This window comes from Phyllobates terribilis, unplaced genomic scaffold (assembly GCF_046119375.1).
Source record: "Phyllobates terribilis strain yellow unplaced genomic scaffold, ASM4611937v1 Scaffold_12__6_contigs__length_324123572, whole genome shotgun sequence".
NCBI lineage: Eukaryota > Metazoa > Chordata > Amphibia > Anura > Dendrobatidae > Phyllobates > Phyllobates terribilis.
This window is the reverse complement of record NW_027362772.1, coordinates 35,610,521-35,626,441: the sequence shown is the minus strand read 5'-3', so window position 1 is coordinate 35,626,441 and position 15,921 is coordinate 35,610,521. Positions and strand designations below refer to the sequence as shown.

The 15,921-nt window shown below is 40.7% G+C and overlaps 1 protein-coding gene across 1 annotated transcript in view; it reads left to right on the top strand.

Moving 5' to 3' along the window:
- Positions 1-15,921, top strand: part of IGLON5 (IgLON family member 5) — a 496,038-nt gene that overhangs the window by 439,399 nt on the left and 40,718 nt on the right. Inside the window, exons 5-6 of the mRNA XM_073655753.1 lie at positions 5,621-5,752; positions 15,575-15,695. Of these exons, the coding sequence (XP_073511854.1) occupies positions 5,621-5,752; positions 15,575-15,695 (253 nt within the window). The remainder of the gene's footprint in view (positions 1-5,620; positions 5,753-15,574; positions 15,696-15,921) is intronic.

Genomic DNA, 15,921 nt, shown 5'->3' with positions numbered 1-15,921 from the left:
ACAGGATGCTGTAATCCCATAGACACATCAGGGCTGTCGTCAGCTAAGGATTAGATTCAGTGCTGGACTAGGGGGCCAAGTGCCCACCAGTAATATTGACTCTGGTGGCCCACTGTTCAGCTACATGCAAATATAACATTACCCTCATTCACAAACTTTTCTGTTTCTATATAATAATAAATGCGATAGTTTGTTAAATGAATGTTGAGATTTTGCCCTTTGTATGTACGTAGTGAAACAAATGTATGGTGCCAACTACTTTTCATATAGGTGGAATGGAGAGCGCATTCCTGCAAGGGGGGCCCACCGGAGGATTCTCCTGTTCTCCTGTGGGCCAGTCCGAGCCTGGTTAGATCCTTTGCTTTTAGTTCTGATTCTTCTAGTTTTGTCATATGTGAAGCTCCACAGTGCCCCCTATATTGCACTTCCCCTGTCTTTTATGCGGTCATATCCCATCCTCCTCTTCCTCCGCAGACACAGTATCTGACATTGTTAATCTCAATTTCTCGCCCAGGATCTGCTGATCGCTCCACCCTCCGCATTATACACATGGCTGTACCTCTGCCCTGCTCCGCAGGATCACACAGCATGGCACAGCAATCACCGTCGTGCCATGGCATCTAATATATATCGTTTAGTAGAACATTGGTGCATGCCGGAGCCTTCCAGCTGCAGAGGTAGGGCAGGCTTATCGCCTCCTGATGACAGATAGCGGCTCCCAGACTATCATGGCTCTGCCTCGCTGCTGCGGATCCCTCTGAATTGATTTTTACATGCATTGCTTTGCTGCATCGCCTATCTTGCTTCTCTTAGCAGGAACCTTTAAAGGTGACTGTGACCATAAAATGATCCTCCATTTCCATGCAAAGCAGAGCAATGCAAAAATCTGTAACCAAGGGCCCCCCCATATACTTTGTCAATGTGGGCCCCTTCCAAGATCCTGGTACAAATGCAACCTCTGCACCCTATAGCTGTACCTCTGGGTAGTGGCATAACGTGAAGCTCATGGGCCCCAACGCAAAACCTCCAACGGGGCCACAAATTATTTCAAGTCTTGAAAAACATTGGACTTTTTGGGCTCCAGACCTCAGGTGCGATTACAATCCTTTGCCTCTGGGGGGGGGGGGGGGGGGGGTGCTCAGTCTAAATAGATCCCACAGTCAGAAATCTAGTTGTTTAACCCCCTTTAAGCAAACCAGTCCACTCTGATGTGTCCGCTTTAGTAAATATTGCAGCATCATTTCCTAGAGCATTTTTCTGTTCCTCTATTATTCCTCCTGCAAATGTCTACTGTAAAATTGCCCACAACTGAGTGCTGTCACTCCTGTGGTCGACAAGAGTGTCCATACACATCCTGATCATGTCTAATCAGCCCTGACGGTCTCAAAATGTGTAGGGGCGCGCGCCCAGTGGCCCCAATGTAAAGGCTCCAACGGGGCCCCAATTATTGCAATTTTTGGGGGAACATTTGGGGAACCTTAGGCTACAAAGCTCGGGTGTGACTGCAACCCATGCACCTATTGTCGTTATACCCCTGATAATGGGGGTAGTAGCGCTCATCTCTCAATTTATGGGTCATCCGTCACCTACTAGAACCATCGCGGTCAAGTAAATGATGAAGGTGATCGGTAAAGACCAGTCGAGCAGAATTTGTTATAAGATGAGATATCACAATGAGCGGTTTTACATAGGACTGCAAGGAAAATAAGAACCAGTTGGATGGCAAATTCAGCTCTGCTAGATCTTTCCTAAGTAGACCCCGGTTCTGTGCTTTTTAATTTGCTTGCAACAAATGTACAGTACAGACAGTTTGGTATTTAACAGTGATTAAGATCAGTGATGTGTTGTTGCCCTTAGCAACGGAATCCTCAGCTCAAAAGAGAATGTTTGGAAAATGTATCCAGCTGGTTGCCGTGGGCAACAACAGTCTTGTCTCTTTATTCAAACCAGTCCCAGTTTGTGAATGTAGGAGCTCATTTTTTTGAGAGCAAGGGGCTACATTTAGGGCAAGGGGCACCTGTACAGCCCCGAACTGAGCACCAAAATGTGTCACGCCATCTACATCATTAACCCCTTCACAACCTTTGATGTATAGATACGTCATTGATCGTATTCCTGCCTTTGATGCGGCCTCCGGCGCTGAGCCCACATCTTTCCCCGCACATGACATCTGATCTGATCAGCAGTTATGTGCTTCCAACAGTTAACCAGTTAAATGCCGTTGTCAATTACTGACAGCGGCATTTAACATGCACCGGCTGAAAGCACATCCCAAGTCCCACCTGTCGGAGCCCCTATCACGTGATCGCTGGGCACCGATGGGTTGTCATGACAGCCAGGGGTCTGCAGAAGGCCCCCCCATGCATGTCATTGTAAATCTCCTTTGAACACTGACCTGTGGCCGGCGTTCATAGGAGATCGTGATTTTTTCTATACATAGCAGTGCTGAAGTAGAGCTATGTATATCACAGGTGACCAGACGATCGCAGCTTCAAGTCCCCTAAGGGGACTATTCAGTACAGTAAAAAAAAAGTTTGAAAAAATTGAAAATAAAACTCAAAACATAAGTTCAAATCACCCCCCTTTGCCCCTTTGTATCTACCCCAAAAAGGTATCCATAAAAACATCAGCTCAGGGAGCAAAAAATAAGCCCTAACCCGGCCCCAGATCACGAAAAATGGAGACGCTTCGGGTCAAGCAATTTTTTTTTTTTATTACAAATTTCGTAAATTTTTTTCACCACTTAAATAAAAAATAATATATGTTTGGTATCTACGTACTCATAATGACCTGGGGAATCATATTATCAGGTCAGTTTTAGCATTTAGTGAAAATGGTAAATAAAAAAAACAAAAAAACAATTGTGGAGTTGCATTTTTTTTTGCAATTTCACCGCACTTGGAAGTTTGTTTCCGTTTTCCAGTACGCTATATGGTAAAATCAATAGTGTCGTTCAAAAATAGAACTTGTGCTGCAAAAAAAAAGCCCTCACACGGCCATATTGAAGGAAAAATAACAAAAAAAGTTATCACTCTGGGAAGAAGGGGAGGAAAAGACGAAAGTGCAAAAAACGGAAAATCGCAAAGTTGTGAAGGGAGTTCATGGATGAATATGGGATGTGTAGAGGTGTCGCTTTCGCTCTTCCCAAACACCAATTATATGATCCAAGTGACCAGATACATTTTGATTTCTCCACTTAATACCCTTGTCTTCATCAATTAAGCACAAGGTATTAATTTATGCCTCAGGGAAAGACCCCGCATCCCTAGAGACTGCGCACTTTGTTGCCGCTTTGGATCCTTTCCTCAAAATATACGATTATATTTTTTTCTTTCCATCTAAAACCAGATGATTTCACCATATGTTACTGTAGATTCGTAAGCGAAGAGGTCAAGATGCTTCCAAGTTATGGAAGGTTTCCACAGCAACAAATATCATCGCCGTCAAACGCATTTCAGAAACAGAAATGTTTTTCGAACAGTTTATATAAATATTTTCAGAATTGTTTGTTACTATTTTTTTTTTTTTTTTTTATTTATGATATAACTAGAACCACTGGCAACAATGTTTCTGTTTCTTCTTAACCTCAGTGATCACCGGGCATATGGTGAACCATGATTGATGGAGCTGGACCACGGCTTCCATGAACGATCCATTATATGGATACTGTAAAAGAAGTTTATTAAAAATAGTTTTTAAATGAAAATTTATGCTGAGGTTAAGGAGGAGAGTTTTGTGGAGAGATCCTAAATTTTTCATTTGTTCCTTTCATGGTTGGACAAAATTTCGAGTCACTTCTGTAGGGAATCGCTGATTGCCAACAAGATAAATGATACATATATAATAATCACCTGATTTGTCTCAGATCAAGAGATGTATTATTGTTATACAGAGTCCCTGTCCATGGAGTAGCTTACAACCTTAACTCCTCAACTTGGGCTCATGACCTTACCTCCTCACTTCATCCAACCTGTATGGTCAGATTCATAGATGGACGCCTAATCGTGAATCTAGTATACTTGGAGGGCTTTTGAAAGGAAACCCAAGCAAACAATTGAGAACATGAAGTCTATACTTCCTGCAGATGTTCTACTCGATCTTCAAAGATGACCATAAGGATATAGATACCATGGAGATAGCCAGCAGGGCTCTATGAAGAAGACCTCTACTCATGTTGGACACATCCTTTTACTATGGGCTTAAGCTTTTAGTATATTTTTGAAGCTGGTATATGGAAACCAACTAAAAAAGTTTACGATTATCCCACCTTCATATAGATATCTGCAGTAGGTCAGATTCGGTCTTTGGAAGTGACAGTAAGGGTGTATAACAAGCCATGGAGGGAATCTATGGAGCTGCAGTGGTGGCTATGAAGTAAGTTTGGCCACATCTTGGTTCTCATTTGGTGGTGAAGGACTTTTCTTCCTTCCATCATATTTTTGGTCTTGTGAGATGAAACCTCTATGTAGATGTCAGATGGTCAGATTTGGTCTTCTGAGATGAAAATAAGGGTGTGCACGGAACAGAGGCAATCAGTAGAGCTTTAATGGGGGCTATGGAGAAGATCACAATCCATTTTCAGGGTATACTCGTTATCACTGGGTCGTGAGAACTTAAGAAGGACTTCTATATCCTTATAATTGCAGAATATTTTTGGCCAAACGAAAGGAAACCCATATAAACACTTAAGAGTATCCATGTAGGTTTTGGTCACATTTTGTCTATGGAAAGGACATCATAGAGGGAGCCTAGGGAGAAGAAGGCCATATCCCAATTCTCATTGGGTTTTCTATGGCACCAAAGTGTTAATAATCAAGGGTAAGGAATCAACCAGAGGAAAGAGAAAAAAGCGAAAAAAAAATCAACCCTTTAATGACCTTGGTGATAGGTTGTGGTGGTATCAACCAGAATCAGAAGGAGGCTCCAATATTATTTTTGGATCCAAGTGGACAACTTTAACCAACTTTGACCAAAGTTCTAAAAGGTTTATTCGCATCCTCATAGATGGATATTGTTGGATAGTGCTTGTAAAAAAACATATTTCTTTTGTTTACAGTTTGTTGCCATGGAGGCCGACCACCGCGGCTGTTAAACATGTGCAGTGTTTACCAGCTCTTTTGTATCGAGCTTGTAAGCACTGCTCTGAAACTGGCTGTGATCATTGGAGCGTACTGTAAGCTGATGATTCCAGCCCGCTTCGGTGCAGTGCTTATAAGCTAGACCGCAGCGGTGGTCAGTCTCCTGGGCTACAAAGTGTAAACACAAGAAAAGTGTTAATATCTCAAGAACGGCTAACATTTTTAACAAACAGTAAATTGAAAAACTGATTGTTTTCTCAAGCTCTATCCGACAATATATAGATGTGAAGATGGGAATAATCCTTTTAAATGGCAACCCTCCTTCATAGTTGATTCAATTTTAAGCAAAAAGTCTAGGTCACCCTACAAGTCTAGGGTGACCTAGACTTGTAGGAAACATATTTTCTGTCCTCGGAAAGTGGAGGTGATAATTTTCATGTTGTGTTTCTGTGTTGTAAGTGTGTGTTTGTCTTTCATTCCTATCCGACAACCCTCATTCCTTCCCTTCCCCCAAACCTTTCCCTCCCGCCTTCACCCCACAGAAGGGTTTTCCAGCGAGGGCGAACTTCTGGAAATTACGGAAATCAACCGACAACAAGCTGGAGAGTACGAGTGCATCACGTCTAATGGAGTGTCCATGCCCGACAGCAAGAAAGTGATGATCACGGTCAACTGTGAGTACTCCATGGATCGGAGTAGGGGCCCCATTGGCATGTCTGTCTCTTTATGGCCATCGCCCTTCACAGAGATTGTAAAAAAAATGTTGAAATAACCAATATTTTAAGACGCCACAATGGAGGATTTTTTTATGTCATCAAGGAACCCCCAGTGATGTCATCATTGGGACTCCCCATACAGCCCTGACTCCTAATGACACCCCTGTAACTGCCTGATCATAATGGATGATGGTAGCGTACATGCCTTAATGTTACCATTCATCAACGAATTTGCATCTTTTTATTTTTTAGTTGATTTTTGCTGTTTTTTTTTTTCTTTTGCTTAATTATTTGTTTTCCCAGATTTATTAAGATATTGAAAAGGAGAACATTTTGGTCCCTGATTGATCATTTGCTTTCTTTTTTGTCTTATTCTATTTTATGACTTTTTTTGGCCCTAACTCTTCGAAATGGAGTATGTAGTTAAAGAAGCACTTCCAAAACTTTTTATCCTCTTAATACATTGCAGTCACTGGGTACTTACAATTGCTCATTTTGCCTTTCTACCCAGCTAGTTCTTCTTTTTTCCATTAGATCTATGACATCAACTGACAAGTTGAATCCTTCTAAGCTCTATGTAGAAAAAGGCGATACATTTTTCCTGCATGAGTCATGAGTCACTGCAAAAGTCCCGGGCGAGGGAGGAGGAGGGAACAGCTGTGTCAGGCGTGGAAGAGGGGAATGATAAATCCCGGGACAAGAGACTTCCTGTTTCTACGTAGAGCAGAGAAAAGAGAAGACTTTACTGGGTAAAAAGGCAGAATGAGCAATTGTAAGTACACAGCCAGGGGCGTATATAGAAATCATAGATCCCCATTGCAGAAATTGTAATCCATACAATATAATGAACTCACCATGGCCCTCCATACAATATAATGTACTTTACATGGTCCTCAACAGAAAATAATGCACTTCCCATGGTCCTCCATACAATGTAATGCACCTCTCATGGTCCTGCATATAATATAATGCTCTCCCCATGGTCCTCCATACAATATAATGCACCCCCATGGTCTTCCATACAATATAATGCACCCCCCATGGTCTTCCATACAATATAATGCACTAATCATGGTCTTCTATAGAATATAATGCTCTCCCCATGGTCCTCCATACAATATAATGCTCTCCCAATGGTCCTCTATACAATATAATGCATCCCCCATGGTCCTCCATGCAATATAATGCAGCCCCATAATCCTCTATATAGTACAATGCGTTCCACATGGTCCTCCACATGATATAATGCACTCCCCATGGTCCTACATACAATATAATGCACCGCCCATGGTCCTCCATACGATATAATGCTCTCCACATGCTCCTCAACACAATATAATGCACCCCCCATGGTCCTCCATACAATATAATGCAACCCTCATGGTCCTCCATACAATATAAAGCTTTCCCCATGGTCCTCCATACAATATAATGCACCCCCATGGTCCTACATACAATATAATGCTCTCCCCATGGTCCGCCATACAATACAATGCAACCCCATGGTCCTCCATACAATATAATGCACCCCCATGGTCCTCCATACAATATAATGCACCCCCATGGTCCTCTATACAATATAATGCAACCCTCATGGTCCTCCATACAATATAAAGCTTTCCCCATGGTCCTCCATACAATATAATGCACCCCCATGGTCCTACATACAATATAATGCTCTCCACATGGTCCGCCATACAATACAATGCAACCCCATGGTCCTCCATACAATATAATGCACCCCCATGGTCCTCCATACAATATAATGCACCCCCATGGTCCTCCATACAATATAATGCAACCCTCATGGTCCTCCATACAATATAAAGCTTTCCCCATGGTCCTCCATACAATATAATGCACCCCCATGGTCCTACATACAATATAATGCTCTCCCCATGGTCCGCCATACAATACAATGCAACCCCATGGTCCTCCATACAATATAATGCACCCCCATGGTCCTCCATACAATATAATGCACCCCCATGGTCCTCCATACAATATAACGCTCTCTCAATGGTCCTCTATACAATATAATGCATCCCCCATGGTCCTCCATGCAATATAATGCAGCCCCATAATCCTCTATATAGTATAATGCGCTCCACATGGTCCTCCACATGATATAATGCAGTCTCCTTTGTCCTCCATACAATATAAAGCTTTCCCCATGGTCTTCCATACAATATAATGCAACCCATGGTCCTCCATACAATATAATGCTCTCCTCATGGTCCTCCATACAATATAATGATCCCCCATGGTCCTCAATACAATATAATGCACCCCCCCCATGATCCTCCATACAGTATAATGCTCTCCCCATGGTCCTCCATATCATATAATGCAGTCTACATGGTCCTCCATACAATATAATGCACTCCTCATGGTCCTCCTAACAATATAATGCACCCCTCATGGTCCTCCATATCATATAATGCTCTCCCTATGGTCTTCCATACAATATAATGCACTCCCCATGGTCCTCCATGCAATATAATGCTCTCCCCATGGTCCTCCATATCATATACTGCTCTCCCCATGGTCCTCCATATCATATAATGCATCTCCCACAGTCCACCATATACTACAATACACTCCCCATGGTCCTCCAAACTCTATTATGGCCACCAGTCACTGATTTAGGCTATGTGCACACAAAGCATTTTTCAATAATATTCTTTTTATTTGGGGGATTTTTGAACACTTTTTAGGGAGGGGATTATAGTTTTAGTCAATAAAGTGAGTGATAAAACATAACAGAATGATCTGAAACTTGTTCAATTAAACAAGTAATTAAGAAGATCTATCCAAAGAAGAATCAAGAGAGAAAAAAGGGTACATGCAAGAGGAAAAGGATGTGGAAGGAAAGGTAGAGGGGAAGGGGAAGGAAAGAAAAGGGCCAAGGGGAAGGTTGGATCAGATAAATGTGGAGAGTCGGGACAGGGGAAAAGATCATCCTTACACACGAAGCATTTGTAATGCGTTTCCGTGGCGTTTTTTTCCGGCGCGAAAGCGCTTGTTAATAGGTCTGCCAGCTATAGCAATGGTAATCCGGATGTGCTGTGCACATCATACGGAAATTTCCGTTCAGGCTTACCATTGCGGAAAAAAAACGCAACATGGCCATTGTTTGGGCGATTCCGCCGCAAATTTGCACCCATTGACTTGAATTGAACCGCAGGAAATCCGCAGGTATAGTATTTACAGTATACATGGGGATTTGCTGCATTTCAATTAAAGCCAATAGCCGCGAATTCGTGGCGGAAACGCGGTGCGGGTGGTACCCGGGTCGGGAGAGGAGGACTACCACTCCTCTCATCTGACTGCCGCTCCCGCTGATAACAGCAAGAGCGGCATGGCTGGGGATGCAGTAGTCTGTTCTGCCGAGCCGGCGTGCCCGTGGTAAAACAAAAGAAAAAAATATTAAAAATTAAAAAAAAAACACTATACTCACCTGTCCAGCGCCCCCGGTGTCCTTCTGGTCCTGGTCCCCAACGATGTTCTCCTCCCGGCAGCCGGCGGTACACTGCGGGGAACGGGCTCGGTCACAGCAGTGTACTGTGCTACCAGGACCTGCGGTCACTTGAGCGATCAGCTGATCACTTACGTGACCTCACCGTGGGAAAATTCAAAAGAATGTTCCCATGGTGGTGAGCTTATAGGGGCTGATCAGCTGATCTTCAGCTGATGAACCCCAGTGACCTCCTGCAGCAGCATGTATACTGACAGGGGTAATTTTACACCCCTGTCAGTGTACAGTGCTGTCTTCTACAGCAGTGACATCAGGGATGGCTGATGTCACTGCTGTAGAAGTGACACGGATCTTGAAAAAGTGGCGAAAACTTTACTACGCGGTTAGTAATGGGGGCATCTTATAGAAGCCTTGCATTACTAACCTGGGCTTCACGTCAGCCGCGAATTCAAGGCTGACATGAACCCCAACACCATTATCCTACTCGCCACCGCTACATCTTATGGATGCGCCATTTCTGGGACTGCTGAGTGGTGATATTATTAGCCGCAGAGGGGGCTAGTATTCATGGCCCCTTCCCTGCCTATTAATATCACTCCGCAGCTGTCTGTTTAGCCTTTTCTGGTTAGTTTTTATAGGGGGACCCCACGTCAATTTTTTTCAGGGGTCCCCCTGTAATCTAGCCAGTAAAGGCTAAGCAAACAGCTATGGGTTGATATTAATAGCCAGGGAACATTGTTGGCTAATGGCCCCTTCCCCGGCTACTAATATCAGCCCCCAGCCGTCGGCTTTCCCTCTGCTGGTTATAAAAATGACACGGGAGCCCACGCCATTTTTTTTTTTAAATTTTAGGCTCTGTGCCCACGATTTGGACGTAGCAGCGCTTTGGACGCATATTTTTGCTGCATCCAAAACGTTGCATTCTATTGATCGCCGGTTAAATCCATATGTGTTCACTGAACCATGCATATTTACCGCATTCAATACATTCTAATGGTCAAATTTCTGTTGAGGAGTCTAGTGAATCTGCAAGAGAATTTGACATGCTGCGGTCCTGAAAGACGCGCAGCATGTCAGTGTCCACGGGTGATTCGCAGCCTCAGATGCTCGCAAAGTCGACATTGAATTTTTAGATATCCCATCCACTATGCTGTAACATCTGGACGCTGTGGGTTTGATGCTATATAAACACGTAGCGTCAAACCTGCAGCTGCTCCTGATCGTGGCAACGTACCCAAACTCCCACGCAGCATGTCAATTTATGTAGCGGACACGCTAGTCTCCCCTGAAACTTTTGTCCGATTGAAGTGGCATTATATGCGGTGGATTCACATGTACTGACAACAAAAGTGAGGCATTAGAACATCGCGTTTTGGACGCTGCAAAAATATGTTGCGTTCAAAGTGCTGCTGGATGCTGATCGGGGGGACGTAGCTAATAAAACAGCTGTGAGCTGTTAATAATGGCCAGGGACCATATTTGCAAATGGCACCCTCCCAGGCTAAAAATAGCAGCTCACAGCTGCCGCATAAATTACATGAATGGAAATTCTAATGAAGATTGGGTGAATGGGATTAGCTGACACCCAGCTCTTTTGTTTGGTGTTGACAAGGTGTCAATCATACCTTTTCATCACCAAACCTAATTTAAGTAAAGTGGAGAGTTAAATAAACACACAGACACAGAGCAAACACTTTATTTGAAATACAACAGACACATTTTTTAATCATTTAAATTAACCAATATATTCACCCCAGTTCTGACGGTAACCCAAGGGTTTAAGCAATATCCCACCAAATAACTTTATTTAGCTCCAAAAAGCATTCATTGATGTACAAAACCTGCATAAAAAACGTGTCAAAAACTAGTCAAAAAGGCGCAGTTTTTCCGCAGCGTTTTTCCTGCCAAGGAGATGCAGAAACGCTCAGGAAATTTCTGCTTCAAATCCTGATCGTGCGCACGTAGTCTTAAAAAAATAAGTAAATACAATCCTCACCCCTCCTCGTTCCAGCCAAATTAAAAGAAAAAGAAGGCGCAAATAAAAAATAGGCAAGGTGCTAAAATACACTTAAAAAATACTGCAAATTGGATGAAGAATAACGTGCAAATAAAAAACAGGTTTAAAAAAAAAAGCGCAAATACTGTAACGTTTCGCTGCTTTCTGCTTCAATTTATTCCAGTTTTCAAAAAGTTGGTGCAACTGACAAAAGTTAACAAAATTTGTAACATTTTAATGCCTGATTTGAGCCATTTTTTATTTTATTTATTTTTTATCCATTTTCATAAATATTCACTTCTAATGTGGAAAAAAATATTTTCATTAAATGCGCGGGTTTTTGTTTTTTTTTTGCTTTTAAGGCTGAATGCTATCGCAGCGCAGGAGGGAAATAAAACAAATGTATTATTTATAGAACGAGGGTCCGTATTATGTGCCTGAAATCATAAAACGAAGCATAATGCGAAGGAAATGGCAGATATAAAATACATAAAACGCCGTTTTACAATAACCGGGTGAAGCAGCCGCAAACCCTCAGCCATATATGTCAGGAAAAAGAGCAGAGCCGCGGCTTTCAGCGGCAATAGATACCGGGCAGAATGGTCTCATTGGTAGATTTGTCTCTATCATACGTCAGAAAGCAGCAGTCGAAGGCAATCCCCGCGCTGAAAAACGGAGAGCACTTTGTGGCGTGCTGTTCTCTGGGGAAACCTATTAGGAGCATTAAGGAAATAAAAGTCTTAGTTACAATGTAAATCTCATATTTTACTTCGGAGGCAAAAAAATCAAAAAGACGCGGGCGAAAGCGAAAATGTACAACCTGAAATCAATAATTCAGCTAAACATCAGAAAATATTGTAACAAGAGAATCTGTAAGGGAATATCGCAATTAGAGAGTGTTCCCCTTTAAATTAAAACAAAAAATCCAAAGTAATTATGAATCCCTGTGTTGCCCCCCCCCCCCCCCCCCGCCATGCACCTCGCTATATATGTAGGGGCCGAGAAGTAGGGCCCAAGGAAAAAAGCAAAGTAGGTCCCTACCGCTTGCATTTTTCAAGCATTTGTCATTTCAGTCCACAAAATATTGTAATACTGCCACATAGCTCCAAGATAATACTTCCGTATACAACTAATACAATGGTACCAAGCTACCATGATACCGCCATACTAAACTGCCATAATAGCACTGAGATACCAAGATAATACTGCCATATACAACTGATATAATACCACCGATATACCAAGATAATACTGCCATATACAACTGATATAATACCACCAATATACCAAGATAGTACTGCCATATACAACTGATATAATACCACCAATATACCAAGATAGTACTGCCATATACAACTGATATAATACCACCAATATACCAAGATAGTACTGCCATATACAACTGATATAATACCACCAATATACCAAGATAATACTGCCATATACAACTGATATAATGCCACCGATATACCAAGATAGTACTGCCATATACAACTGATATAATACCACCAATATACCAAGATAATACTGCCATATACAACTGATATAATACCACCGATATACCAAGATAGTACTGCCATATACAGCTGATATAATACCACCAATATACCAAGATAGTACTGCCATATACAATTGATATAATACCACCGATATACCAAGATAATACTGCCATATACAACTGATATAATACCACCGATACACCAAGATAATACTGCCATATACAACTGATATAATACCACTGATATACAAAGATTATACTGCCATATACAACTGATATAATACCACCAATATACCAAGATAGTACTGCCATATACAACTGATATAATACCACCAATATACCAAGATAGTACTGCCATATACAACTGATATAATACCACCAATATACCAAGATAATACTGCCATATACAACTGATATAATGCCACCGATATACCAAGATAGTACTGCCATATACAACTGATATAATACCACCAATATACCAAGATAATACTGCCATATACAACTGATATAATACCACCGATATACCAAGATAGTACTGCCATATACAGCTGATATAATACCACCAATATACCAAGATAGTACTGCCATATACAATTGATATAATACCACCGATATACCAAGATAATACTGCCATATACAACTGATATAATACCACCGATACACCAAGATAATACTGCCATATACAACTGATATACCACCGATATACAAAGATAATACTGCCATATACAACTGATATAATGCCACCGATATACCAAGATAGTACTGCCATATACAACTGATATAATACCACCAATATACCAAGATAATACTGCCATATACAACTGATATAATACCACCAATATACCAAGATAATACTGCCATATACAACTGATATAATACCACCGATACACCAAGATAATACTGCCATATACAACTGATATAATACCACCGATATACAAAGATAATACTGCCATATACAACTGATATAATACCACCAATATACCAAGATAATACTGCCATATACAACTGATATAATACCACCGATATACCAAGATAATACTGCCATATACAACTGATATAATACCACCGATATACCAAGATAATACTGCCATATACAACTGATATAATACCACCGATATGCCAAGATAGTACTGCCATATACAATTGATATAATACCACCGATATACCAAGATAGTACTGCCATATACAACTGATATAATACCACCGATATACCAAGATAATACTGCCATATACAACTGATATAATACCACCGATATACCAAGATAATACTGCTATATACAACTGATATACCGTAATACCACCGATATACCAAAATAATACTGCCATATACAGCTGCTAAAATGCCATTGAGATACCAAAATAATACTGCCATATACAGCTAATATAAAACCACTGTATAATAGTATATACAACTGATACAGTACTACCAAGATATACCATAATTATTCTGCCATTTACAACTGATACATACAACAGATATACTAAAATAATGATGCCATATACAGCTGATAAAATGCCAGCAAGGTACCAAGATAATACTGTCATATAAAATAGATGCAATACTCCTTAGATATCATGATGATACTGACATATACAACTGATAAAATATAACTGGGATACCAAAATAATACTGCCACATACAACTGATATAACACCATTGAAATTACAAAATAGCACTGCCCCATAGAGCTGGTATAACACCATTCAGATACCAAAATAATGCTGCTATATGCCGCTGATATTATACCATCAAGATAACAAAATAATACTACCATATACAGCTTATATAAAACCACTGAGATGCCAACTGATACAATACTACCGAGATATACCATGATGCTGCCATATACGACTGATATAATACAACAGATATATTAAAAAAATACTGCCAAACACAGCTGATATAATACCACCAATATACCAAGATAATATTGCCAAATATAATTCATATAATACCACCAAGATACCAAAATAATACTGCCAGATACAGCTGATATACTACCATTGAGGAGCCAAGATAATACTGTCATATAAAACCATGGAGATACCATTTGATACAATAGTATATACAACTGATACAATACTAACGATATATACCATAATCATACTGCCATATACAACTGATATAATACAACAGATATACCAAAATAATGCTGCCATATACAGCTGAAATAATATTACTGAGATACCAAGATTATACTGCCATATACAACTGAGATAGCTAGATAATAATGCCATTTACTCCCCACATGCCACCACTAAGATATGAAGAAATGCTGCCATATAAAGCCCATATACTACCACCAAGACAACTTATAATAATAATGCCATATACAGCCCATGTAATACCACCGAAATAATAAGATAATACAGTAATTTACAGACCACTTAAGAACACAAGATACAAAATAATACTGCCATAAACATGTTGCATATTAACACTAAGATATCAAGATAATACTGCTATATAGAGCCCAGAAAACACCAACAAGACAGTGCTAACATAAAGAGCAAACATATTACCGCCAAGATACCGAGATAACACTGCCATACACAACCCACATATAACCACAAGATCACAATAATTCCATAGAAAATGCCACCAATAATATAACATAATACTGCCATGTACAGGCCAACTTTAAATATTTTTTCACCTTATAACACGTTCCTTATTCCATCAGAACAGTAAAATACAAAGCAAATAATACAAATTTTTTTTTTTTTCACTTTTAGGTTTTTTTTTTTCAATCGTCATAAATGTAACATTTATGTAAAAAAAAATTCTGTAAAAATGTTTTCCCTTAGATCCTCCATTCTTCACCGATGTAAAGAACGCTCAGTCACCCATCGGGAAGCCTGCTGTCCTCCGCTGCCAAGCTTTAGCCGAGCCCCCGGCAGAGTTTGAATGGTATAAGGATGACAAGCGGTGAGTATGAGAGGTGCCGGACATTTTTTCCTGATACCTCGAACTGGTGGAAAAACTATGCTCTCTATCAAAGTAATATTTTGATGCTGACTTGTGTCCCCTCCTTCATTCAATCCATATTTTTAGGGGTCTTTGGTTTTGTGTTGGTGACCATGACGAGTAGGTTACCATTTTACTTGTTTAGTGGCATTAAAGTGAGTGGGTGCCCTTGTGCCCTATGTGCCTA